This window comes from Gambusia affinis, linkage group LG04 (assembly GCF_019740435.1).
Source record: "Gambusia affinis linkage group LG04, SWU_Gaff_1.0, whole genome shotgun sequence".
NCBI lineage: Eukaryota > Metazoa > Chordata > Actinopteri > Cyprinodontiformes > Poeciliidae > Gambusia > Gambusia affinis.
The window spans coordinates 2,876,163-2,902,657 of NC_057871.1; the positions used below are offsets into that span (position 1 = coordinate 2,876,163).

General features: G+C 39.2%; 1 protein-coding gene across 3 annotated transcripts in view; it reads right to left on the bottom strand.

The window, feature by feature from the left end:
* Positions 1-26,495, bottom strand: part of coro2aa (coronin 2Aa) — a 37,215-nt gene that overhangs the window by 5,499 nt on the left and 5,221 nt on the right. Inside the window, exons 1-5 of one of the 3 annotated variants that reach the window (XM_044113382.1) lie at positions 19,490-19,511; positions 6,783-6,983; positions 2,704-2,820; positions 1,828-1,977; positions 254-433 (exon numbers count right to left, since the gene is read on the bottom strand). In XM_044113382.1, coding sequence (XP_043969317.1) covers positions 254-433; positions 1,828-1,977; positions 2,704-2,820; positions 6,783-6,983 — 648 coding nt within the window. In that variant the 5' untranslated portion in view covers positions 19,490-19,511. Of the gene's footprint in view, positions 1-253; positions 434-1,827; positions 1,978-2,703; positions 2,821-6,782; positions 6,984-14,422; positions 14,670-19,489; positions 19,512-26,495 lie in introns of those variants that run through there. The other 2 variants (XM_044113381.1, XM_044113380.1) reach the window with 2 other exon arrangements.

Below are 26,495 nucleotides of genomic sequence, written 5' to 3' on the forward strand. Positions count from 1 at the left end.
CAGTGAAATCTGGGCAGGAGGCTGATTGTTTGAAATGTTTAATGCAGCGCTGCAGATGCATCGAGGAAGGAAGTTTAATCAAATATAAGGATTTGGTGAAACCTGACAGAGTGCTTATGTCATCAGCAGTCTATACAGATGACATAAAGCTGTATGAAATACGGAGCAGGGCTGCCCACCCTGGTCCACTTTCACATTACAGTAAAGACCTTTTAAAACTGTCTGTAAAAATGCTTAATGAATAATATTTTACCTGTAGAATATTGCCTGAGCGCGCCTCCATCAGCCGGATCTTCCTGTCCCTGCAGGTGGTGGCCAGGAGGCTCCCATCCGTGTTGAAAGACATGGACAAGACGACGTCTGTGTGGTGCTTGATGGTCCGGACCGGGTTCTTTATCACCTGCTCTGGAGCGTCCAGGTTCCAGATCATCACCTGGAGGAATAAATGCACATTCATTAGACAAATCTTTATTTATGTTTCTGGAGAAATTGGGACATTGTTTTAGTAAATTTAACTAATTCTACAATATTTTGCCAAATAAATAAATAAATAAATAAATAAATAAATAAATAAATGCGTCTCAATGCTGCCCTCTTTGGGTTGAATTTAGGCTACTGCAGCTTAATTTTCCTATTGGCCACAAGAGTAAAGGTTCATGATTACATCACAGCTCCAGGTATAAAAACATTTAATTCAGACTCAATAACAGGAAAGAAGAGTTGTGACTCACTTTTTTTGAAAAAAAGACAAAAAAGTGTCAAAGCTGCTGAAATACATCTGTAGGTGGGATTAGTTGCACTTCAACACCCAGTTTCCGTTGTACACCAGCAAATACAAAAAGTCTGCACACTGAATAAATCGCCTGTTTTTTTCAGTTGGCAATATCAGCCCATCTTTATGGAACAATATGTTAACAACATTGGTTGTGAATGCAGATAAGATAAGATTTATTTGTCATTGTCATCAACAGATTACAATGAGATTGAGACCGTTTTAAATAATCATAATAAAAATGATTGACTTGTTTAGTACCGTTTATTTTACACGATTTAGAGGCTACAACTCTAAAGGAAGAGCTGATTCTCTGTGGTTCATATAAAACCAAGTATTTAACTGACCTAAATTAAGGTTGGAAAGAAAGCCAGGCTCCAGTCAGTACAAGTTAAAACAAAAGCTTAAAACCTAAAGTGAAGAGAAATATCTTCACATGCTTGAGTTTGTGTCAGAAGATGAGATGCAGTCGCGCCAAAGTTTAAAAGAGTTGCACTAAAGGTGACTTGGCTGGAAGGAACATGCTGGACCGCGTTTTATTTGAACTTCGCTTTGTTATCTGGACTAAAAGCTGAAACAATGTGTTTTCTCCAAAGAATTTCAGAAATCCAGATAAAAGTATTTATCTCCGATCCGACCTGCTCAGAAACGTCACGGAGAATAGAGCTGGATAGTTACACACAGTCTCCAGTGTTCAAGACTTTAAAGTTTTACAAATTAAATACAAACTTTCAAGTGTAATTTATGGGAGATAAACTCTTAAAAGGAAAGGAGGCTGGAAGGGATGGGTGGATAGATGAATGAAACAGCCAGATAAGGAATTGAATTACAAAATAATGTTATTTTTTTTCCCTTTATTCATTGTAAAAAAAAAACCAACACATTAAAACTCCAGTTTTTCCAGTCAGGAACCCTGAGTCCTCATAAAGTCACCCGGCAACAATCACCTTAAAGATCTAATTCCCGAAACCTGTTTGGCTGTGTTATAAATGTTCTGTAATATATTTCACAATCAGCTTTTTGTTATCCTTATCGCCTCAGATGGCGTCTGTCACCTGGTAGTCGTAGGCGGTGCTGAAGAGGATGTTGTTAGCCGTCGGATGCCACTCGATGATGCCCACCCTGCGGCTGTGACCCTGCAGCTCTTTCCACGGCACCGTCAGGGTCTTCAGCACGCCGTGAGGCGGGATTTCCCAAACTTTCACCTGCACGCACACAAACGACGATAAATACCCAGAGAACCTTCAGCAGAGAGCAAAAAGACTCTGACCCGAGGCAAAGTTTATGGATGCCTCTTCCTCCGTCTGCAGGGCTTTGTTCTGGGCCGCCTCGGCTTAACAAGCGAGGCAATAAAATCATTTCCCTACAGCGACATGCTCATATTTCAGGAATGCAGCAACATGTCCTTTCAGTCTCACGCCGGCCTCATTTATAAAAACAAATATCTCCAACACGTCGCTTAAAAAAATATTGTACACACGAGATTCATTTAAGAAACGTTCATCAACACAAACCTGCTGAATTACTCCAGTGAGCGTCGTTTTAAACATGCCAGACCCGTAGGGGGCAGTGTAGCACAGAGCTAAATCTTTTAGTGTCTAGCGATTCGGATTTTTAGTGCCACAATTCGATTCAGAAACAATTTTTAATACAGAAACCAATTTTTTTATTCCAATGTTTTAGAGAATTTGTTTAAATTATGTGACTGACAAGCAGAAAAGAGAGTAAATAAATAGAACATTTATTTAAGACAATTCCTTTCCGTCAGTTTATATTTAAGGAAAAGATTTAACAAAGAAGAATTTTACAAAGAACGTAAACTGCTCTATTCAGTGATATTAAACCAAGTGTGGATGAAAAGCCAAATTGCATAAAGATCCAGTTGGTTTCCCAGACATATGGGTATGATTTGACTAGGCCTGTTCACGCACCGTGGTGTCCTCGGAGCAGGAGGCGATGCAGTAATCGTTGAACGGATTCCATTTGATGTCCAGAACGTTTCCTCTGTGGCCCGACACTCGAGGGTGGTGGGGGTCCACTTTACCTGTCTGGCAAAACACACGCACACACACACACACACACACACAAACAAAAAACAAAAGAAAACACCCCGTCAGTCTGGACAGATCGTAATTTACTCTTGTGAAGAAAATCAATAATATCCCTCATGGCTAAGCAGCTATCAGGAGTCTGAGTGTTTGTGTCCAAAGGTAACAAGAGCTAATAAAGTCCCACAATGCAAAGCGCTGATTTCCATGTGAGCCTGTGTAACGTAAACTAATCTGCTTAGCCACTTCCTGCTCCATGATGCAGCACTGTGCAAAGTTTCAGACATTTTAGCCGTCTCTGACTCTTGATCGTACTTAAATTTAGCTTCTATTCAGCTAATAAAAGTCATGAACATCTATGCATTGGTTTGTTCTAAGCATCTGTTAATGTTTAGATTAGGTTCAGAATCATCCGGTGGCATTGTGATGTAGAGCTGCGTATTATGACAGTCTTATCGCTCGTTATGGCAGGCGCAGGAACATGTGGATTTCAAAGAGGAGGAGTCCCAGGATTGAGCCTTGAGGAACTCCATATGCGACTTCTGTCCACTCCAAAGTTATCCGTTGACACAAGAAAGCCCTGTTCTTTAGGAAAGACTTGAACCGATTACATCTTACCCAAAGAGAGTCTGACTCAAATCTCCGGTCACTTTAGTGATACATCATGGTTCCATGTAGAGTTCAGTTTCAGGTTGGGGAAAGATTTAGTAATGAAAATCCTTTAATGATCAGGAAAAGTGATCATTAGCTTGAGCAATCAGTTTCTATCCACCGCAAATCTGGAACAAACTTCCAGAAAACTGCAAAACCTCCAAAACACTGAGCTGCTTCAAATCCAAGCTAAAGAGTTTCTTCATAATAAATGGAACATTGATCAACGTATCTGAGGTGTATTGATTATTTTCAGTTCACTGTATTTTGGTATAATAATTATTTTTGGCACAATAAACAAACTCACAATTTAACAAGAAAGGAATAGGCTGGAGCCGGAGCTTATACTGATCTACCCTGCCATCATAAGAAACACTGAAATGATGACAAAATGTAATGTTTGTTACTGCATGTTGTTTTTATGACTTCATATTTCTATGCTGTGAAGGACTTTGAACGACCTTATTGCTGAAAAGTGTTACACAAATAAACTTGACTGATTGATTAAATAAAAAAAAAAGACACCTGGAATTGGATAAATATCAATTTAACAGGAATTGATCGGCTTCGATTATTAATCTTGAAGCCAAATACTGCAAGATAAACTAGTTTCTGTTCATGAAATGCACAAAAACTGGAAATTCCCTCTATCTATGAAAAACAAGTCATAAGATTCCTGTAATTCTTTGGTTTTTGGAGGAGAGATTGCTGCAAAGCCGTTAACCAGCTGCTATCTGAATCATTTCATACACAAGGTCCAATCTTTAATTTATAACAAAATGAATAACTGAAATATGACGATTTCGTTTTTAAAAATGTTGGATTATTTCACATAGTTGTGGCAATAAAACTAATTTAACTTTTACACACAAGTTTCTTTGTTGAGCACATTAAATAGAAGAAACACCTGACACTAAGAGTCTGATCTGGTTTGCAAAGTTTGATTTGACAAATTAGTTTAAATTCAGAAACATCTCAAAGTCAAAGCAGCTAACCTGCATAATGACACATTCATGACATTTGGTAATAAATGGCCAGTTTTGGATTATGTTACCAAATTCAGCCAGTTTTTCCACAGAAGACAACCATGTTTGGATTTTTCTTTCTGTTTGCATCTCCAGAGAAATCCCAGACATCTTCACACAGATGTACGGTTTAGTTTGGAGATAAACGCAGGTAAAAGAAAAAACTCCTTCCCAACTCTCAAACATCTGCCAGGTTTTTTTTATTGTAAGCATTGCTCAAATTAATGTCCCTGCAAGGCATTTATTATACTTCACCAGACTTGACAGATCCAGACACGCAACACGGCTTCCTGCTGCCTTATTCCACATAAATCATCAAAAATCCTTTTGGGGGAAATTAAAGTAAAAAAATAAGATAATTATGACTGAAAAGCCAGTCAGCCTGATGCACAGGGACAATGAAGATGTCAGACTGATCACATGGATTCCCGTTTTGACACCAAAACAAAACTTTGACATCTCCCTTCATATCAGATCAAACTGAGAGTCTGAAACTGGTATTAATGTGGGAACAGAGCGTTCCCTGAACCGCAGGCCTGCAGGCTGGAAACCCAGCAGGTAGAGTCAGCCTTCAGATGATCAGTTTATGCAGCTGACATGTTTGTTTCCATCTGCAGACTGATTGAACGGATGGTGAAGAGAGAAAGTTTCACCTCCTTGAGACACAAGGGAGGGTCGAGAGATGAGATAAGTCATTCCTGAGCTCCTATGCAACCGTGAGCCGTGCCAGGAGGCTGGTGCAAACTCACAGGAAGAAAGAAAGAAGAGCTCAGCACCATAAATCCACCTAATCTGGAGATAAACAGAAAACTCCCCAAGTCATCCCAGGTTTTTTTTTCTTGATATTTTCTAATAATAAATTATGAATCTCGCTGGGAAAAAAAGTGCAAAAGGGGCCACAACCTGACCTGAGGAGCTTCACCTCTACTCGATAAAAACGTGGATCAAACTGATCATAAAATCTCACCACAAAAGGGGAGTTAGTTAATGATTAAAAATTAATTTCTAACTCCATTGCCCTCCAGCTACGACAGGTATCTTGGGAATTTAATCACATGGGGAATATGGTTTTTCCACATTTTTGAATATAAATTGATAAATTATGACACTGACATGTCAAGAGAGGGGGACTAATGTCACAGAGAGTATTTCCTTAAAGCTGCAGTATACAACTTTCATCCATCCATCCATTTCCTGTACACTCTTGTCCCAAGTGGAGGTCGGGAGCGGTGCTGGTGTCCATCAAACGTTTGGGGCGAGAGGCGGGGTCACACTGGACAGGTCACCAGTCCATCACAGAGACAGACAGGACAAACAACCATGCACACACCTGGGGCCAATTTAGAGAGACCAATTAACCTGACAGTCATGTTTTTGGACTGTGGGAGGAAGCTGGAGAACCCGGAGAGAACCCACCATGCACAGGGAGAACATGCAAACTCCATGCAGAAGGACCCCGGGCCGGGAATCGAACCCAGGACCTTCTTGCTGCAAGGCAACTGTGCATCCCACAGTGGTGCATAAAACTTTCATAAAAACATTTTTCTTTAAACTGTCTCTATGTCATAACAGTATGAGACCGATAATCTGTGGTTAAAAAAACTCCTTCTGCCAGTAGCACCTAGAAACAACCAGTCAGAGTCAGGAGGCGGGGCTTAGCGCTTGCAATTTTGTATTTCTAAAAGACTAAAATTAAAATAATTCGCATAAATAAATTACAAGCAAAAGAAACATTTTTCCAAGTCAGTTTCTTGTATTAAAAAACTTATTTTAAAAAATTGCAGAAAGTATGTTTGTTCTTGATTCAGTGAAGTTACTCACAGTGGGAAGAAAATCTAGAAATATTACTCAAATAAGAGAAGTGATACTTCACAATAACAGGTCATATGGACAGCGTGGTAAAAATGCTAATAAAAGTACTTTAAAAAAAAAAAAAAAAGGCTACTTGAGTAAATGCAGCCAGTTAATACCCAACTATCTCCCATAAAGAGCATCTTCTAAAGTTTATTCTCAAACAAACCTCAAGCATTTATTGAACGACTGGATCAATACTGAGATTAAATCCATTGTGTTTCATGACTTGTACTGTCGCCAATCTCACAGATGCTTCCAGCTCTTTCATCTCCGATTTTTATGGAGAGTCCTTTGTAATTATTAAACTCGCATCGACTCCGCTCTGGTCCCATTTATCCAGCTCCCATCTGAATCCTTCATGAATTTATAAAACAGGAGAGGCGCAGCAGCCGGACCCTCCGTGTCTTCCCTGGTAGATCAGTGCAAACTCACCTGATGGACCGACAGAACCAGGAAGGCTCCGCCCCCGGCGCACTCCGTGATGATGGCGACGAAGCGAGGGTTGACGGCGCAGAAGTGGTTGTCCTGGACGCTGCGTGTGATCGGCACGCCATCGTAGCAGTTCTCCTTAGTGGCAGCTTTGCCGAACACGTGGCGAAACTTGGAGCTGCGGTACTGAGGACGCCATGTCATCTGAGAGGAGGAAGAGGAGGGAGAAACATGGAGGTCAGCGAAGGAGAAAAGGCGCCATGTCTGCTTCTCTGGTAAACACAAATGAACCACGAGTCTAAAAAGACATTCACCACAAATTCAAACATGACATTTATTCAAGTTTGAACTCTGACAATAGATGATGGATAATTTATCGCATTAGATTGAATTTAGAAAATACTCACCTCTAAAGAAAAGATTCAATTTAAGCAAGTTAAATATTTTTTTTCTGAATTTTGTTTTGTAAATTACATCAGTAAAGAATGAAAATGTTCAGGAATTAAACAAAAAGTAAGTACATCAATGATTGAGTGATAAATCAACTTTATTGATTAAATCTAATCTTTAAAAAAATTGGTTTACTAAACATGTTTACGAAACAATTAGTTCAGACAATTAAGAGTCCAACAGAAAACGCAAAATAAATCAAGAAAGTTTGGTAAAACAAAGTGCAACAAACCTGAATGTAAATTGTTCAGAAATAAGAATTGGGAATTCTAAATATAATGTAAAAAATAAGAAAGCATGACATCACAAAGCTTAGAATTAGGCCGACTTATGGATCAGGCCCGATACCCGATCAAGAATATCAGGACCGATACGGAAATCGTTTTCACAATATTACCAAAACATTGCAATGCTAATTAAAATGATTTAAAAACTTTTAATTTCTTCAACTAATTTTAAATGTAAAATAATCAGAAATATTTAAAAAATATTTTTAAAATAATTTTAATTACAAATAATGCGATTCTAAAAATGTAGAAATATTTGGGTAATCTTTGTTTTACTCCAGATCATTTGCGATCAAACAAATTACTTAACACTTAAACCATCAGTGCAGAAAAAGCCTTCCTGCATCCTGAGGCTCTTTTTAGCCCATTTCCTCGACTTGCTGGTCGATGCACATGTCGTTACAGAGAGAGATGAGAGGCTGCGGTCCACCGGGACGAGCCTCGGCCAGCCGGCATGTCTGCTCTGCTGCAAGCTCATTACTTATGAATAAAGGGTGGAGGCCGACGTTAACGAGATGCTACGGCTTAAAAAAAAACAACCTGCTGCAGAAACGGACAGCAAGAGGTGTGATCTCATCACAAGTTTCTGTTTCCACACGGATCCAACATAAAACAATTACCTAATTCTAATGAGTAGCTCTGATGATGGCTAAATAAATAAAGGTTAGCCTGATGCTGCCGACAGGAGGGAGTCCAGTTAAAGGAAAAGAGACACAGTCGTGCCCTCATGTCTCAGTTTACGTTTCCAACCTCTCACCTTCTGGCCTGAGGCGTCAAAACGAGCTAACCGCTAACGCTACGCCTCCATACCTGACAGAGAGCTGCACAAGAACGTTCCTGTCGGCTAAACCTGCAGCTTTAACACAAACCAACTGCTGCAAACAAACTGTTGATGAGCAGCAGGAAAGATTTTTGATGAGTTATGAATCTGGCTTGGTTTTATACAAGAAAAGCTTAAGTAACATTCTTATCACATGTAGTTTTCAGATTTTGTAATCTTCAGGAGTTGTGATGGATTCTTCTCCAGGTCTTTCTAAGTTTATTTGAACTTCTTTTCATTAAATTCAGGCGTGAAATGGCTGCTAAGCTCAGCGGATGAGCGGCTGTTTGTTGGCAGAGTAAATTGAAACGGTTAAAAGTGATGCATCTTTGACATCTTCGTTTTTGATGGGTGTGGCTTCTCTTCTGTTCCCCTCAGCGAACAAAAACAGCTTTCAGCTTGTTCAGATGCTGATCTGAAATCTCTATTGACCATTTAAAATATTACAGGAATAATTTGGAAAGAAAATCTTCATTATTTATAATCGTGAATGTACAGAAATGAAGATACTGCCTAATAAAAAGATGAGTTAAAGTAGACTGATCCATCAGAAGAGAAGAGGAGGAAAGGTAATTTCCACCAGAAACTGAGGTTTAAAACGGAGAACCGTTGTTTGCTTATGAAGTTGGAATTTGGATCTGAAAGGGAACCGAGTCCAGTTTAACTGGTTAAAAACCAGTGAGATCCCAGTTCAAGTGAAACCATGAAACTGCCATGAAGGATGAATGGATGGATGAATGAACAGATGATCAAATGGACGGATGGACAGGTGAATGAATGGATGAACAAAATGGATGCAGGGACAACCGGATGGATGGATGGATGGATGAACATCCAACCAAATAGACATACAGATGGAATAATAACTGGATGGATGGATAAACAAACATCCAACGAACAAATGGACGGACAGAATAAGGGAAACTTCCTTACAGAAATCCTTATATAAACGTATGGAACTTCATTAGCCGATAATCTGCTGTAAATACAGATTAACTAGATTAATAATCAATAAAGTAACAACTTCAACTCAACTTTGGAGGATAAAAGAAAATATCAGGCAGAAAAATCATGGAATGATCACATATTTCCATTTGCTGCTCCAGCCTGACTAACAAACCCTGATGGAGGGAACCAACACTGAAGCTAAGCTAACACACTTAGCATCTCCAGATTCTGTTCTGGCCGACTCCATCTGATGATGCGCGTCAGATAAACGCTCAGTTTGCTGCATCGGGTCAGATCTGCTCTAATCAGCAGTCATGTCCTGCTGAGGCTTACAGGAGCAGAAGCTGATCGTCTCCTGGTTGTAATCAGTCCGCTGGCAGCTGCAGGTCCACGGCGGCCTGCTGACGACCAAAACACCATCCGTCTATTTATACACCGACGTCTTGCTGATCAAACGCCGGCCCGGCGCGCTCGGTGACAGCAGGAAATTTGTTTTATTCCCAAGAGTTGCTCTGAAGAAACGGAGACTCTGTCTGTTCTGCCGGAGGGAAATGTATTTTAGTCGCGTTAGGGGGCTGTAAAAAAAAAAAAAGCATGCAGTCGTAAAACTGAACTGAAAACACAGATTGGATTTACAGAATGGTGGAAAAATATTTTAAAACAAACTGATTTTAGAAAAACTTTCCTAAAATCAGTGAAAGGTCTCGACTCAGTACCGGCGTTAAGAACGAACACCAACTTTGTTTGTTCCAATGGAAAAAGTAAGTACACCCCACGATTTATCAGGTTGAAGAACTAACTTCAAATCTCAGCAATCAAAGGCAACTTTACAAAAATATGTAAAACTTTGTCTACACTCTCACCAATGCTGACAAAAAAAAATGTACATATGCAACATTTTGGGGAAATTGTACATTAAACTCTTTCTCACAACTGGTGGAGAAGCCAGCAGCACATTGCCTGAATAATAATAATAATAATAATAAAAACATCATTTTCCTACCACTTCCAGTTTTCTTCTGTGGCGTTTCTGCCAGTAGTAACATCCGGCTGTCTGTATCGTGACCAGTGTTTCAATATGGCTGAAAAACAGCGTTCTTAGAGCAGAAGGGTTTTCTGTTCTGGTCTATTGCGGATCTGGAAGTGCAATCAAAACCTTTAAAGCCAAAGTCCAAACAGCATCAATTCGTCAATACAGCCGTCTGCAGGAAACCTTCCTGCAACTTGTGACAGGAGCCATGTTATCACGGCATATTAGGGCCATAAAAGAGAGAAACAAGAGGAGCAAATTTACTAATTTTTCTAGAATAAAGAAAGAAAATTTTCAAAAATAAATAAATGAAATAAAATTAGAAAACAGATGTTCTGGAAAGTATTTTCTCAAAAAATTTCAGAGATGTTTTTCTCAAAAGTTTTAGACTTTTCAAACTCAAATTTCCAAGTTTTTTCTCAAAGAATTTCTAAGATTAACATGAAAATGTTTTATTTTCTAACAACTGACAACTTCAAACTCTGAACTTTCCACATTTTTTGCTAAAAGATTTCCGAGATTAACCTCAATATTTTCAAACTCAGAAATGATCTAGAAAATATACATTTCTGAGATTATTCTCAAATTCTTCTTTTTTTTCTAGCAAATTTTCATTTTTTTCAAATTCATATTTTCATGTTTTTTTCTCCAAAATTTCTTGTAAATTTTCAACTTTTCAAAATTAGAAACCTCATTGTTTCTCTGAAGATTTAGAGATTAATCTCAAAATCTTCAGAGTTTTTTCGAGGAAATTTTCAACTTTTCAAGATCACAAATGTTCTTGGTTTTTTTCCTAAGTTTTTGGCAGAAATGTGCAATTCCTCAATTGGCCTTACAGCGCCGCTGTGGCTGTGCCTCTCCTGAGTGGAGGTGGGATGTTTTCCCACCTCTCAGGGTGAAATCCAAGACGAGGAATGCACAGGTGTGAACGCATGTCACGGCGTATCTGCACACAGGTATGAATGGCTGCCACCGCCTGATGTCGTCCACACCTGACAGTTTACAAACTAAGCGGTAATAGGATAAAGGCGATAATCCCAGGCTGCTTCATTACAGCAGGGAACACGTTTGAGGGGATGAGGCGGGTTAAATGTCTGCATGTGCCTGACAGAAAACATCTTAAAGCTCAGGCATGCACAAAACAATCGCAGAAATCCCACTTTCTGTTTCAATAAAAGCCCTGGAAACGCAGATTAACTCCAATCTCAGGTCTTCTGCCTTCCTGTATTTATGCTGCATTTCCTCAGGTCGGCTCGTGACAGATAAATGAATAAAGTTGTAATTCTATAAGATGAAGTCATAATACCAGACAAATGTGTCGTACGTATGGTGGAATAATATAAGAGAGAAGTTGTGATTATACATGGAAATTAGCTGTAATATTGCAAGAATAAAATATCAAAATAAGACGCGTCGGATATTAATTGCCAAAGATTTGTTTTCTTGTACTTTTATGCGTCTCTCTCTTCTGGCTGTTTTACAGCAGAGTGATTTAAGACAAAGCAGGGTAATAATTAGCGAGCGCAGTCGTCTGCTGGACGGGGCGTGGAGGACCGTATCGGTCATTTCAAGCTTTTATTTATGTTCGATTAGCACATTTCCACCTTTTCAACGCGTTTTTAACCCTCATTCACCATCTACAAACATCCATTTTCAGGAAACTGAGTACATTTTTAAATTGCCCCACTTCTCTTATCTAACTCAAAGAAACACGCCTACGAATGTTTGAAGATCGGCAGCGACTTTGCTCCGTTTTGCTCCCAGCAGCTTGTAGAGCAGGAGCCACTCGTCATTCACGTCCTGAGTGACGTGGAAATCGCCCCACGTTTGGCCAACACGTCAGGGGCAAGAGAATCTCATTTGTTACAGAGTATTAGGGCCGAGTTAAGAAAAGATAATTAAACTATGACAATAAAAATCATAATTCGAGAAAAAATATGAAAATAAAGTTGTAATAATACAAGAACAGACTTAAAAATACGAGCATAAAGTTGTAAGACAGCAAGTCGAAATATAGAAGAATAAAGTCGTAATTCTACAAGATGAAGTCATAATACCAGACAAATACGTCGTACATATGGCGGAATAACGCAAGAATAAAGTCGTGATTATGCACGGAAATTAGCTGTAATACTGCAAGAATAAAGTATCAAAATAAGACGTGTCAGATATTAATGAAAGATTTCTTTTTCTTGTACTTTTATGTCTCTCTTCTGATAATATTGATCCTTTATCACGACTTTTTTATAATTTTAGAAAAAGAAATTTTTGCCCTATTTCGTCATAAATTTTCTTAACTTATTCAAATATTATCAGAACAAAAAGCTTTTCTCTCCCAGCCTGTCAGTGTGCAGCAACAGGTGTGGGAGGGGAAATATTTAGTAGAACTCTTGACAGGGCAAAAAAAATCTGTCTTTTTGAGAGTTTAAAGATGACTTAGTTGGGCTATCTGCTCCGGTGCAGCCTGCAGTCAGCCACTGCTAGCTTAGTGTAGTCGTAATCTTTTAGTTTAGCTGACCTGCGGTGCTCAGCAACATGTGGAGGAGGGGCAGACCCACATATGAAAACTTCAGTGACAGCTGGTCTTTCTGCGACATTGAAATCTGAGCTAAATTAAAGATGTTTTGCAAATCAGAAAGCGTGAATTTTCAGAAATCAGATGCTTTGTGGGTGGGATTTAAAAAATAAATCAAATTAACAAAGGAGAACAAGGAATCAGAAATCATCTGCAGAAACCATCTTTTTAGTTGAGGGCCACTGCGAAAAAAACGACAAAGTACCAAATATAAAAAATAAAAAAAAAACCTTCAACCAAAGCAGGGTTTCATATTTACCTTTTTTTAACGGGTAAGAAAGCAGCGACCCTAAACGTGTTTTATCCAGTTTGACTGAGGGTAAAAACGTCTCTCTGGATCTTAAAGGTCTAAAGTGCAGATCACAAGTTTCCTCCTCCATTAGACGTCTGTGCACAAGCTTTCAGGCCATTAGCTGCTGAATCTCATCACTGATGTTTATGAAAGCGATTCCACTGAAGCTGTTTTACCGTAAGTCGACAAGTCGTGAAAAAAACAAAACAAAAAAAAACAACTCAAACACCCGACAACAGATGGAGGCGAGTCAGAGAAATTAGCCAATTCCTGATCACAAAAAAATGATAACAGTTTTCTGGCCAATTGCTGATCATCAATCTTTAAAATGCCAGACCTTCCGATTCCGATTTTGGCCGCTAATTATTTTTGTTGCTAAACATAGCAAGGAAATCGCTGACTTGTTAACAGCGACGTGCAGTCATGAACTGATGAGCCGGTCCATCAGTCAAACCTCTAAAACAGGAAGCAGTAGAGGACAGTGGGTGATTTTTAGGCCTTTGCTGAGGGAGATACGATTGGCTTCACATGTAAGAATTGGCCGATCAGCAATCTCCCAAAATTAAGGAAATTAAGGATATAACAATAAATCGGTGCACACCTCGTCCAAACCACCGCCTGCATTTTAAACACTGCAAAAACACAACATTTTATCAAGTAATTCTAGTCTAGTTTCTAGTGCAAATATCTTAGTACACTTGAAATAAGACAAATTAACTTACAAATTACCTTTCAGCAACATATGAGCTTAGTTTAAGCCAATAATTCCTTAAAATTGATGAAGTACTAGATCAATTGGCAGATTATTTAACATCTGCCAATTTTTTCCATATCATAAGTAAAATAATCTGTCACTTTTTCATCAGTATTAAAGAATTAATGACTTAAACAAGTTCCTATATCTTGCTGAAAAGTTACTTGTAATTCAGTTTCATTTTATTTCACATTTACCAGGATATTTGCAGTAGAAACTAGACCAAAGTGCGTTTTTGGAGTGAAGGAAACAGCCGCTGACTTAACCAAGTTGTTTGATCAAAAGGTCATTTAGTCTAGGCTTCATATTTTTGTTATTCATCATAAAAAACAGAAAATAGAAGTTGAAAAGAATAAAAATGAAGCCTTCAGCTCATTTCAGACATGCTCTAAAGTTTGAATCCTGAGGGAAAATAAATAAAAAACTGAGATGACACTCAGATTAAAAAGGTCTGAAGAGTGAAAGATGAATTTCCTGAAGCACTCACCCTGCCGAGCGAGTCGTCCGGAGAAGCAGCGGCGCGTCCTGAGGGTCGAAGAACTCACTCCGATTGTCCAAACCGCAAAATCAAAAAGAAAACTAAACGACTGGCAGCGGCTCGGCTGACGGATTGATGCTGCTGCCAAAAACTCAGAGTCTCCAGTCCGAACTCCCCCGTTAGTCCAGGTTAAAACCAGGAGAGAAGGTCAGTGTGTGTGTGGATGTGTGTGTGTGCAGCAGGAGGCAGAGTGCATGTGTGAACAAGCAAAGGGAGTGAGCAGGATATGTACACTCCCAGAGAGGGAGGCGACTGAGAGGAGCAGCAGGTAATCACACACAGCCACTCCGCCACAAAGTTTACTCAACCATTTACCTAATCTGAGAGAGAGAGAGACAGAGAGAGAGAGAGAGAGAGAGAGAGAGAGAGAGGGAGAGAGAGACAGAGAGAGAAAAAAGAGAGAAAAGAGGAAAAGAAAGAAAGAAAGAGGCAGACACTTTTTGCTCTTGTTGCACAAAAATCAAACATTCCCTCGTGTGAAATATTTGTGAGTAAAAAATGTTGAGATGTTTCATCTCTTCTGTCTTCAGATGTTAAAAAGGTAAAAAAACAGACTTTTGTTTTGCTAAAATATTCAAACCCCCTTTATCTCTTGTGCATTTAGTTATAACTAGGCTGAAGCGATTAATCGCAGGGCCGGCCAAAGCTTTTTTGAGGCCCTTAGCTGATTTTCATTTGGGGCCCGCGCACCAACAGGATTCTTCATTCCTAAGCTACTCGGTGTGTAACGTAGCCGCTACCATTAGCACCATTTATAATTAGTTTACGCCGTACAAATTTTATTATGACCTTCAATTTATCCTTACTGAAGTAGCTACCAAAAAGATAAATTTCCTCACTCTCCATGTCAGCTTAGCCATACAGAGACCTGTTGCCATAGCAACTGATGACAACAGGATTAAACTAAAACAAACAAACATGAAAACATTTCCCACACAACCAGCAGAACATTCAGACGGTTACAGTTTTCTGTCTTCAGGCTTGATGTTTCTGAAATAGATGATTGTTTGAACACAGTGGCAGTTGATTGGTTAATTTAAACACCTGCTCTACCGATGATCTGTCAGAGTTGGTGTCAGAGAGGTCAACTTTTAAAAAATATTTAAAAAACTGAATTCTGCAGCACATCTACATGCTAAGGTTGTCAAAGTCAAGCTAGCGTAACTGACCCACTTCCCTCACCGTTTTTAAAACTAAAACCGTTTCCTGATCTCTTCTATTTGTCGTAGAGTTGACCATTGGTAGCAAAGCACGCCGTCCCTTTTCCTATTATATAATCAATTATACATTTAAGATTTAGCAAGCTACGTTGATAACTTAACAGCTAAAAGCAGTAGTAGTTGGTGGCTAGCGGCTTTTGCCCTCCAGCAGAGAAATGGGGGCGGGATCTTATGTGTGTGACTTCAAGCTGCAGCATGTTTATTCCAACTTTTTCTTTTTTTTTTACTCTGATTCAGTCCAGATCGACTTGTTGCTCAGACTGAATCCAGGGTTCAGGCTTCAGAGAAGCTGCTGTAAGATGGTAACTACAGAAAAGGTTTGCAGAAATGTCCTTCCATCTGAAAAAATTCCCGCAGCATTTCCAGACAGATCACCTCAGATGTAAAAGTAAATACCTGTAAACCTGAACATCTGTGTTCAGTTTCAGCCGGTTTGTTTCTCATGTCCTGAGGGAACATCTGTAAACTTCTGTCAGGGACTTGTTTGGTGAAACGTCTCCTATATCATGTTTCTGTCTGCAAGATAAAGTTGTAAACAAATCCTCATACCGTCGCCTTCCAGCAACAAACAAAGCTTACAAATAATAATGACTGAAAGGCTGCAAAAAAAAACAAAAAACTTTGACTTTGTGTTTTCTGATATTTTGCATTATTTTCAGAAGATTTTCCAGCATCTGGGAGAATTTTGGTCTGAGTTTTACTTAAGAGTAGTAATACTTCATAATAAAATTACTCAAAAGTCAAAAGTACAGTGTAGTGAGAACTAAAAGTACAGTTTTCCAAAACAATTACTCAAGTAAATGTAACTCGCTGAAGCCAATCTGGGCCTGTGTTGGGGTGCAGAGGTCACGTTTGTGCTGCAGCGATCATTGATCCCCTCGTCAGGCCAGCATGTCAACATCCAGCTCTCCCACTCGTATCGACCTGGTTAGCCGCTAAAGCTAACGCACCGTTACGTAACGGGTCTGTTCGCTGCAGCTGGGAATGTGAAAATAAGAACCAAATCTGTCAACCAACACAGCTGCTTTAGTTTTGATAAAATATTTCTGCATTTTATCATAAAGTAAAAGATTTGAACTGTTTGTTGCAGAGAAAAGAAGGTTTTATTTGGACTTTATTTGGTACCGGGACTTTTGCACAGAGTAAGTGGAAATGGGACATAGTGGGGAATCAGCTAGAGCTAAATATCAATAAAGATAAGGCCAATAAGCAATAAATAATAATGATAAGTCAAAATGAGATCAATAATTCCCATTTGCATGATTTACTGTTTCACTTTTCTCTCTTTAACCAAAAACTAGATAAAATTTAGTCTGGTGTTTTGGTTTCAAACAGATTTTTTTGTTGAAGGACAATTTAGTTCACAGGGACTTCATAATTCACTGTATTTGTTGTTTGTTTCATGTTTTTATTTTGGATGATTAAATGTTTTCCAGTTCCAGGGTTAAATGTTCATTACAATTTTTAGCTTATTGGTCTCTGGAAGGGCATATTTGCATTATTAAGTCATTACCATTTCTCCAGAGGTCTGGTAACCAGCTATTGATTTAAAGCAGACCATTATGCAAAACTCACATTTTACACATTTTTATGCTTCCGTTTGGGTCTGAACTGCTTCTGAATAAAGGCAAAACGCTTTGGAACCAATTAAAAGAAATAATTTCATGTTTTTTGGTGTCTGGAAAATGAGTCAATTCAAAAACATTCAGATTGCTCAGTCACACTGCACCGTAACCTAGCAACCCCAGCCGAGCCAAGCCAGGTACCTAGCAACTCACGTGGCATTCCAGGATGTTTGGTCGACTGGTTTTACCTCTGAATGTGCTGTACAATGGCTGCTGGAAAAGACAAGTGTTTTGTTGTTGACTCACTAGCCAGAAACCATTCTCTGCATTCTTGGTGGTTATGCAGGAGGCTCCACGTCTGCTTTTCAAAGATGTAGAGTTGTATAAATGGACATTTATTTGCAGCTTTTTTCATCCACAAGTGTAAACGTTGAGTGACCAGCAGCAGCTTATGTGGATTTAAAGTGACAAGACATCCTAAAACTGCTCAACAAGGGCAGAACATAGGAGACTGAAATCTCATTATCTAAGAATATTTTGCGCAAAAACTGTAATGAACATGATTTTTATAAGCCACAGATCTATTACAACCTGTTCAATGATGAATAATAGGTCACCTTTAATGCATTTAAAAGCTGCAGGATGGTAACTCAGTGACTGGATTGATCTAGAAGCTCCAATAGAAACCAAAAATGTCATGTTTGTACTTGCATTCATGAACAACATGAAGTATATTTAAATTTTTTCCCAGTTCAGTCTCCTTATATTCAACATTTCTGTCCTCTTGGAATCTAATAAATACCAAACCGATTGCGTTATTAGTCGTTAGTCCAGACCGGGCCATGTTCTGACAGGTTCTGATCCAGTACATGCACCGCGGCGCCAACTCAGCTTCCATTTCACATTTATGCCTCAGTGTTTGCAAACAGCACACGGCCTAGCAACGACGGCGCATCATTCCCGCCCAGCTGCCGTCAGCACAGCAGCAACAAACTGAGGACGGGTTTCATCAGGAGCTTTTCAGAAATACACACACGCTGCAAAAACGGAAGAAAACGAGAGCTGAAAATAACGACAGAGTTCACATAAAAACATACAAAGTCCATCGGTCATAAAGTCTGACTGAGATAAGACAGAAAGTGGCCTTCGCTTTCAGCTTGGCTCATTTTAAAATCACAACATCCAATAAACACGCCCGAGATCTCAACCAGGAAACCTTCAGTCAAAGGTTCAAATAAATAGACAATAAATTATCTGAGCAGACAGGAATTTATGGCTCTAATTTTTTTCATCCAGAACCAGAACCAGAACCGTTCTGGGTATCACGACCAATAAAAACGGGTCAGGAGTCCCATAAGCTTCCAGCTATTGATGAGACATTCGCAAATGATTAGGTTCCTTTGAACAGTTCTTTTCTGTGAATGACATCTTCATTCTGCGACAAACCGAAAAGAACATGATATGTTGTGGGCCCCTGGCCGCCCTGGGCCCCGGCGGCCACGCTGGGCCCCTGGCCGCCCTGGGCCCCGGCGGCCACGCTGGGCCCCTGGCCGCCCTGGGCCCCTGGCCGCCCTGGGCCCCTGCGGCTTAATCAGTTAAGAACGTATAAACACGTTTTCACTGAGGTTCTTTAAAAGTATTAGAAACATAAAATGGACCGTTTTTAAAAAAAAAATCATTGTTACTGAATAAAATAGACCATTCTTATATGATTATTACAAAGGGTGTTTTTAATAATTTATTACGAGGAATGTAATATTTTATACACTTTTCTGCTAGAACAAACTGCGGTTATTTACGTAATGCAGACGTTTAGCGAGCTTCACCCTCAAAAGGATTTAAAATAAGACGATATTACAAATGAAAATGTTTTGATCCTGGAGATTCAGTCTCTTCTCTGAAAGCAGGATGGAGATTTTGACGGCGCCCTTCAGTGTGTTTAGACTGGGCAGCACCTGGTTTCCCCTGGAGGCCGTCGGGTTTCAGCTCTGCTTCTCCTTTTGTTCTGCACGCGCTCTGTGGCCCGTCGGCACAAACAACGCGCCGCAGTTCAAATATACGTTTATCTGAACAGGTGCAGCGGTCAGCAGGTGAAGCTGCTGCAGTTTACGCAGGAAACTCCATGAAAGACGTGAATTTTACGAGGCTCTCAGACAGGTTTTCTAATTTGACGTCAGAGTTTGCAGGGCAGCAAGTTTTTTTCTGTTTAACATACATTTGCATGGTTTTACCTGCGCTGTGGTTTTATTGCACCACTGTGCAAATCAGGAGCCGCACCCGTCCAGAAGCAAACGACAGCACAAACCTGAGCAGAGGATACGGAAAACATCTGATTTATTCTGACGGCTTACATAAACAACCACCTAACCTGGAGTTTGTTAAACGATTTACACCTTCTGATCAGTTCTGGGAATGTTTAGTGGACATTATGTCATCATGTTAACAGTTCCCAAACGAGCTGCGAGTCCCGCCTGGAGGGGATCGAGGCTCATTTCTTTTGTTTCCCCTCCAGGCAAAACAAATGTATTGTAATATTTTCATATGGTTATAATAAAGAGTTATTTGCATTTTCTCAAAGTGAACATGTGGAGTGTGATTAAAAATAAGGAAAGAAGTCAAAGAGACACTTTCTGAAATTATTCGCTGTAAGAAACAGGAAAGGTTAAAAGAGCTGCGTTTTCAGAGCATCTTAAATCATTTTAGTTTAAAAATGTTTCTAGTTCCAGAGCGCTGCATCAATACTTAAAATATCAGTTTCAGGGTTTTTGTGAGGAGAGAAAATGTGTCTGGTGGTTGTCATGGTTGTAATTAGTCCAAATGTTTTCATCTCTTCATCAAAAATTATTTAAAAGGAGAGGAAAGTAGGACACATTTAGAGGATTATTTCCCTTCTCAAGAACACAATTGAGCAAGTAAGTGTTAGGGAAAGTTTAAGAAACTTAAAGTTGGTTGAGCTGTTTTCCCATTTTAACTGGTTAAATTTTAACTGGTTAATGGTTAAATTTCCTCTAAACCTGAACGAAACAGAACAAATTCCCCCTGAAACAAAAGAGGAAATCTGAGATCAGCCGTCACACAAACCAAACACACAACAGCAATAGTATTTTTCATGAAATACTTTCAGTCACATTGAGCAAGACTGAACACGAAAAACTAAGAGATCGTCACTTCTTCATGAATTACAACATCAGAAACCAGAAACAAAATCTACGCATGACTGAAGAGACTCAGACCGTTTTGCTCCAGTCGCGTAAAACCTGAAAACAGATCAGTTATCAAATCTGAGAACGCTGCTGCTTGTAAAATATGTTTAGGTTTTAGGAGGAAGCAGACGGACGAACTCTGGGTAAACTTTCTGCTCTTCCACTGTTCACTGAAGCAGGTCGAGATGCAAATCCGTAGACATGAGGGAAGCAGAGCCTCTGATCGGATACTTTATGGTCAAAATATTTCATGATATGGACGCTTAAAACAAATGCTTAACTGTTGATCTCACTCTCAGCTTACATTCAACATGACTCACATGTCTGCATGTCCGTGCAGCACACTTTGTTCCTTCACGTTTGATTCATTTCCTTTGAAACGCGTTCCCATTCTTCATCATCATCATCACACCTTCACCCACCTGATTACATCAACTGTGGCAGCCAATAAACCCAAACACCAGAGGAGACTTTAAAAAGTCAAACCGAGACGCACAGCAGAGCCAGAAATCGACTCGACGCCCCTTAAAGCTGAAACCAAACAGCAACGGAGAGAAATGCAGCATTTTACCAGCATGAAACACAGATCTGCATCTGAACGCTCAACAAGCAACAACATGTCAAAAACTGATGGAATTATTCATCTATTGTTATTGCACAAGAAAACAATGAACTGTTAAAATGACAGCTCTGACTGCTTCAGTTATTTCAGATGGAAACTGGAGATCAGGCCTTTAAATGAAGACTGGAGACCCAGCTGCTTAGAGCTGCTTAGAGAGGCAGAAATTAAACATTGGTCAAAATGTTTGATGTTTTTGTTTCATGATGGTTCTGGACAAAATGTACATGTTTGCTTGTTTCATAATTGGTTCTGATTTTCTTTGTTTTATGGTGTAAAACACTTTGAACTGCCTTGTTTCTGAAGTTTTCTACAAAAATAAACTTTACTTAAAAAAAAAAAAAACACACACATGAGACAACAACCCACCATCACCTTTCCTTTCTTTTCTCTGCCTGGTCATCATCTGCATCTTCAGGTTATAAAATCTCCTGTTTAACCCCAAAAATGTTTTACCGCCGTTTTCCATATTCTTGTAAAGTAGTTGGGTTTTTCACAAAAGAACTGTATATTTTTATCATCATTACCAATTTCTAGCTGCTTTCCAGTTGAATTTTTTATGTTATGGACACTTTGAATTTCCCAGTTTATGGACAAATAAATGTTTGGGGTTTTTTATTGTAAACATCAAAGTTCTTCACTGATGTGTGTAAATCTGACCCAGATAGGCTAATTTACATTATTATGTTCTCAATTAATAATTTCTTATGTGATGTGCAGAATAAACCAAGTTAAGGAGAAAAGGTTGCAATAAGATTTTCCAGATCGTGTCAGTTCTTCGCTCCAGAGAGAGCAGAACAACGGATGGGTTTCTGTAATCTCGAGTTAATCACGTCTGCATAAAGCTGCTCCCCTGACAGCGACGGCGCTCTGCAGAAAACGATAAAAATATCCAGCATCAGAGAACCAGGAGAACAAAAAGGTATAAAAAAAATAAAAAATCATGCAGCTGCAGGAAGGAATTAGGACTGTGGGTCTAAATTTAGCTGAGCTGTTTTTACTGCAGAAATAACCAGCTCCAACATATGCATAATAAATGACAGAAAACCTGATGAATTAGTAATTATCCAGAGAGTTTCTCCCACTGGTCTGAAACGATATCAGTGGGTCATAAGTAGCGACTGTAGTCAAGGTGAGGAACTCGAAGGATATAAACAGCACACTGCGCTCGCTGCCCTCAGATCGTCTCATTATTTAACCGCATTAACGAGCAGAGACTTCCGCACATAATGCAGGTTTATTACAGGCCTTCGCAAAAATAAAATCAGATTCAACGATGCAAAATCAGATAAATAAATAACATAAATCATTGACATCTCTTCAAAACATCCTCTCTGCCCATTATTCACTTAAAAACACAAAATCCACTAAGTGATTTGGCCCGAGCAGCGAAGCGCTGGGACTATTGAAATCCCAACATTTCTCAATTATCTTTTTTCTCCCCCCCCCCACTTTACGCAGCCTTTTGGAGGTTTTATCATATTCAAAAACTCAAACTTGACCCAAAATTGTCCCCCAAGGAAAATATTCGGATTGTGGTGGAATCGCACATGGGTGTGGCAAACTGCTCTACAGCGCCCCCTAACGTGAGACAGGGGAAACTGTAGGTCAAAGAGATCTGAGACAAAGAGATCCCCCCAATCAAGAAAAAATGTTTCTTGGAGGTACCCCCTAAAATGCACAGGGAGGCGGCCATTTTGTGTCAAAGGTCAAATTTTGGCCATTTTTCACTTTGACAAACTCCTCCTAGAGATTTCGACCTATCAGCTTCATTCTTGGTCAGAATGCATGTTAAATGCAGTTAAAGCAAGAGGCTTTAAGAGTTATTGAAAAATTTTTTACTTTTCATACATGTTCAGGGGCGCGGCGTTGCGGGGCGGGGCAGAGATCGGCGCGACTGGGCAGAGATCGGCGGGGTGCGGTGGGGCATTGCTGGAACCCCCCCTGTCGCCACGAGGCCGGCGGCGCCCTTCGCTGCGAGGGCCTCCAACGCCGCTTGCAGCTTTAATATGGTCTAGTTTCTACTGCAAAAATCCCAGTACACTTCAAATAAGAAACCTTTTCAATAAGATTCAAGATCTTGTTCTAAATATTTTTGTTCTTAAAATACCAAAATCTCCACATAACTTTATATTTTGTTCCGTTTGGTGATGTCATTTTTAAATATGAAATGACTGCAGCTCTGATCAGTTATTGAGTCTTTAAGTAGATTTTTTACAAAATACTTTTTTTTTTCCTGAGTAATTTCTTGGATGGCTACTTTTTACTTTTACTTGAGTAAAATGTTTGGTTACTCTACCCATCTCTAGCAATGGATATATATAAAAGTTTCTCTTTCTGATACGAGAAATATTAAACCTTTTACATTATTTAATCTTTTTTGGCTCTCGTTCTGCTCATGTAGCTTCCAGCATCTTTCAGTAGACACCATGTCATTTTATGAGATCATAAACTACAGAAGTTAGACAGCAGAGTTTTAATTAAAGTATTCAAAGCGATACCGAAGCTTTTTTTTAGCTGCAGAGTCACATTGTTGCCAGAATAAACTTCTGATTTTAACCCAATCCTCTGGGTCGGTCCGTTAAAACCTGTGAAACTTTTCTGATCAGTTTCTGAATTTCAGCAGTAAATTTTAAAAAAATCCCACCAAAATCCAACAGGACTGGTCCAACATTTGGTCTGAGGGTTTTTCAGTCGTCATCGCTGCAGGTAAATAATCAATAAGTTAAAACAACAGTGGAGCAGGTTGACCACTAACACTCATTAATAATGGATCAGACTCTGCTGCATAATTAAGACACAAACAGCATGTACACAGCTGTCGCCATGTCAGGGGGCACTTCAGCATGAATCTTTTAATATTTTGCAGAAATCAGTAATTTAAGCTACTTTTTATTGATTTTTACCAACTTAGAATTTGAAATATTCCTCATCATTTCTCACCAAGCTGTGATTTTCTTACTGTAACTGTTAAGGACAAATACTTTCAGTATAAAGCTGAAAGGATTGACTTTTACACATTTATTTCCATCTAGCTTATATAAAGTTTATGGTGCAAAAAAAAAAGTTTATATTTGTTGGCTTAGAGAATTATAGGGTGTAAATGGAGCAATTTTCCTAAATTAAGAAACATTTTTGGCGGCTAGTCAAGAACCCATTACTAAGCAAAACATTCCTCTTCAGGGTTTTCCCCCATTTTTATATCAATTCCTGCAGCTATAACATTCATTTGTTGATGCATTTTATGTTAAACTGTGAATCAACAGATGCTGGATAAAAAGAAAGGAAGAAAAACTACAAACAGATTAAAATAAAAAAAAATAAAAATGCACTAAACATTTAAAATCTGATCAAATCAGATTTAAAGACGTTTGATTCACCAGAGGAAACCGGCTTCCTGCTCAGATCCATTTTTAAAGTAATCCCTCCATCTAAACCCACGTGGGCGCGGCCGCAGATTATCCTCAAACGGTCGGACAGATGTCAGGACCGACCCGCTGCAGGGCGGCGCCGAAAACCGAGAGCTGCTCATCAAACTCCGGCGAGTGTTAGAAGGTCGTTAATCCAGACGACGAGACCTGCAGAGGCATGGAGCCGTTTACTGACGAAAATCTGTTTTCAGGACAATAACCAGGGTCAAAGGTCGCGTGCAAATCCAGTCGTTACGCAACAGCATTTTGGGATTTCAGTCCATCGTCAGGATATTAAAGAAATCATCCTTTACATCCATCTGCATATTAGTTAAAAAAAACAAACAACAACTAGTGTTTAGTCACATTAAAAAATTTAATTACCAATTTGACAAGATGAAACTGAGAAAAGTCCAGATGCATCCAAACACTGAAGAGGTGCTGCAAAAATAAACCTGATGGAAATTTCTGAGTTTCAAACGTAAACTTTACAACTCAGAAACGTCACGTCAAAATTTCTGAGTTAAATCTGAAAACCTTCCGAGTTTCTTCTCGATAACTTTGACATGTCAATCTCAGAAATGTTCCTGTTTTTCTAGAAGATTTCAGAAATTAATCTAAAAAACATTTTGTTTGTTTCATTTCTGACTTTTCTAGCTCAGAAATCTTTTTGTTTTTCTTGAAAAAAAAATCTGAGATTAATTTCAAACTCAATTTCTAAAAACAATTTTAGGAAGTTTTTAACTTTTTGAGTTCAGACATTTCATTTTTCCAAAATTTAAGATTCATCGCAACTTTAGATTTTATTCTGCTAAATATTTTACTTTAGGGTCAAAAAGTCTCACATTTCTGACCCTAATTTGACTTTAGGGGCGACTGTGGCTCTATGGTAGAGTAATCGTCTTGTGATCGGAAGGTTGTAGGTTCGATTCCAGCTTCCTCCTGCCACATGTCGATGTGCCTCTGGGCAAGGCACTTAACCCCAAATTGCCTACCGATCTGCGTATCGGTGTATAAATGTGTTTGTGTCTCTAGTGTAACAGAGCTTTCAGTGGTCAAAATGACTGGAAAAAGCGCCACATAAGTTCAGTCCATTTACCATTTAGGGTCAAATTTTCAAACAGAAAATTTCTTTAAAGTTTGAGATTAATCTAAAAACTTGAGGGTTTTTTTCCTTGACTTTCCAAGGTCAGAAATAATACTAAAAAGTACAAATTTCTGAGGGTTTTTTTCAAATTTTTTAGTTTTGGAGATCAGAAATCTTTTTTTTTTTTTTCGGTTGTACCAAATGACCCAACAGATTCTGCAAATTGAAAATATCAGAAAAACAAAATTAAATTACGATGGTTCTTTCTTCACTGAAGTTACTTGTGTTGGATTGAGAATCCTGAAATTTTACACAAAAGAGTATCAGTAGTTCATAATAATATTACTCAAGTAAAAAGTACAGTACTCCTAAAAGTAAGCTATTAAAAAGTTTCTCCAGTAATACTCATCTCTGCGTCTTTTATTGACATGCGGCTGTGGAAGATCTGCAGGCGCAGAGTCTGGGAAACGACGGCAGCGCAGAAACATGAGATTACCTCATTCAGCTGCAGGCGGTTTCTAATTAAATCTGGACTACAATCCAAACACACGCATGCTGTAAGGAAAAACTCGCAGTCAATAAAGATTCATTTGACTTTGCTGTGAAGCACGTCCAACCTCCTGGCCTCCTCCAGCTTTTGTCTGTCGGACCGAGCAGTTTGACTCAACGCTCTCCGTCTTGTGCAAACATCATAATTGGAATATCGTCCCATTTAAAAACTGGGTTAATTGTGGGAATAGTGCTGTCGTTGCAAACTGACGGGTTTCCCCGGGACGCCGTCCAGCCGCTGCTGCGTCCGATTTGACCCGACCTCCGGCTGCGGGTCGGTTTGTTCGCTGAACCGATCCCCGTCGGGTTTTTGTGGTGTAGCGAGGCGTGCCGAGGATCTGAACGCAATTAAACGATCATTTCCCCGTC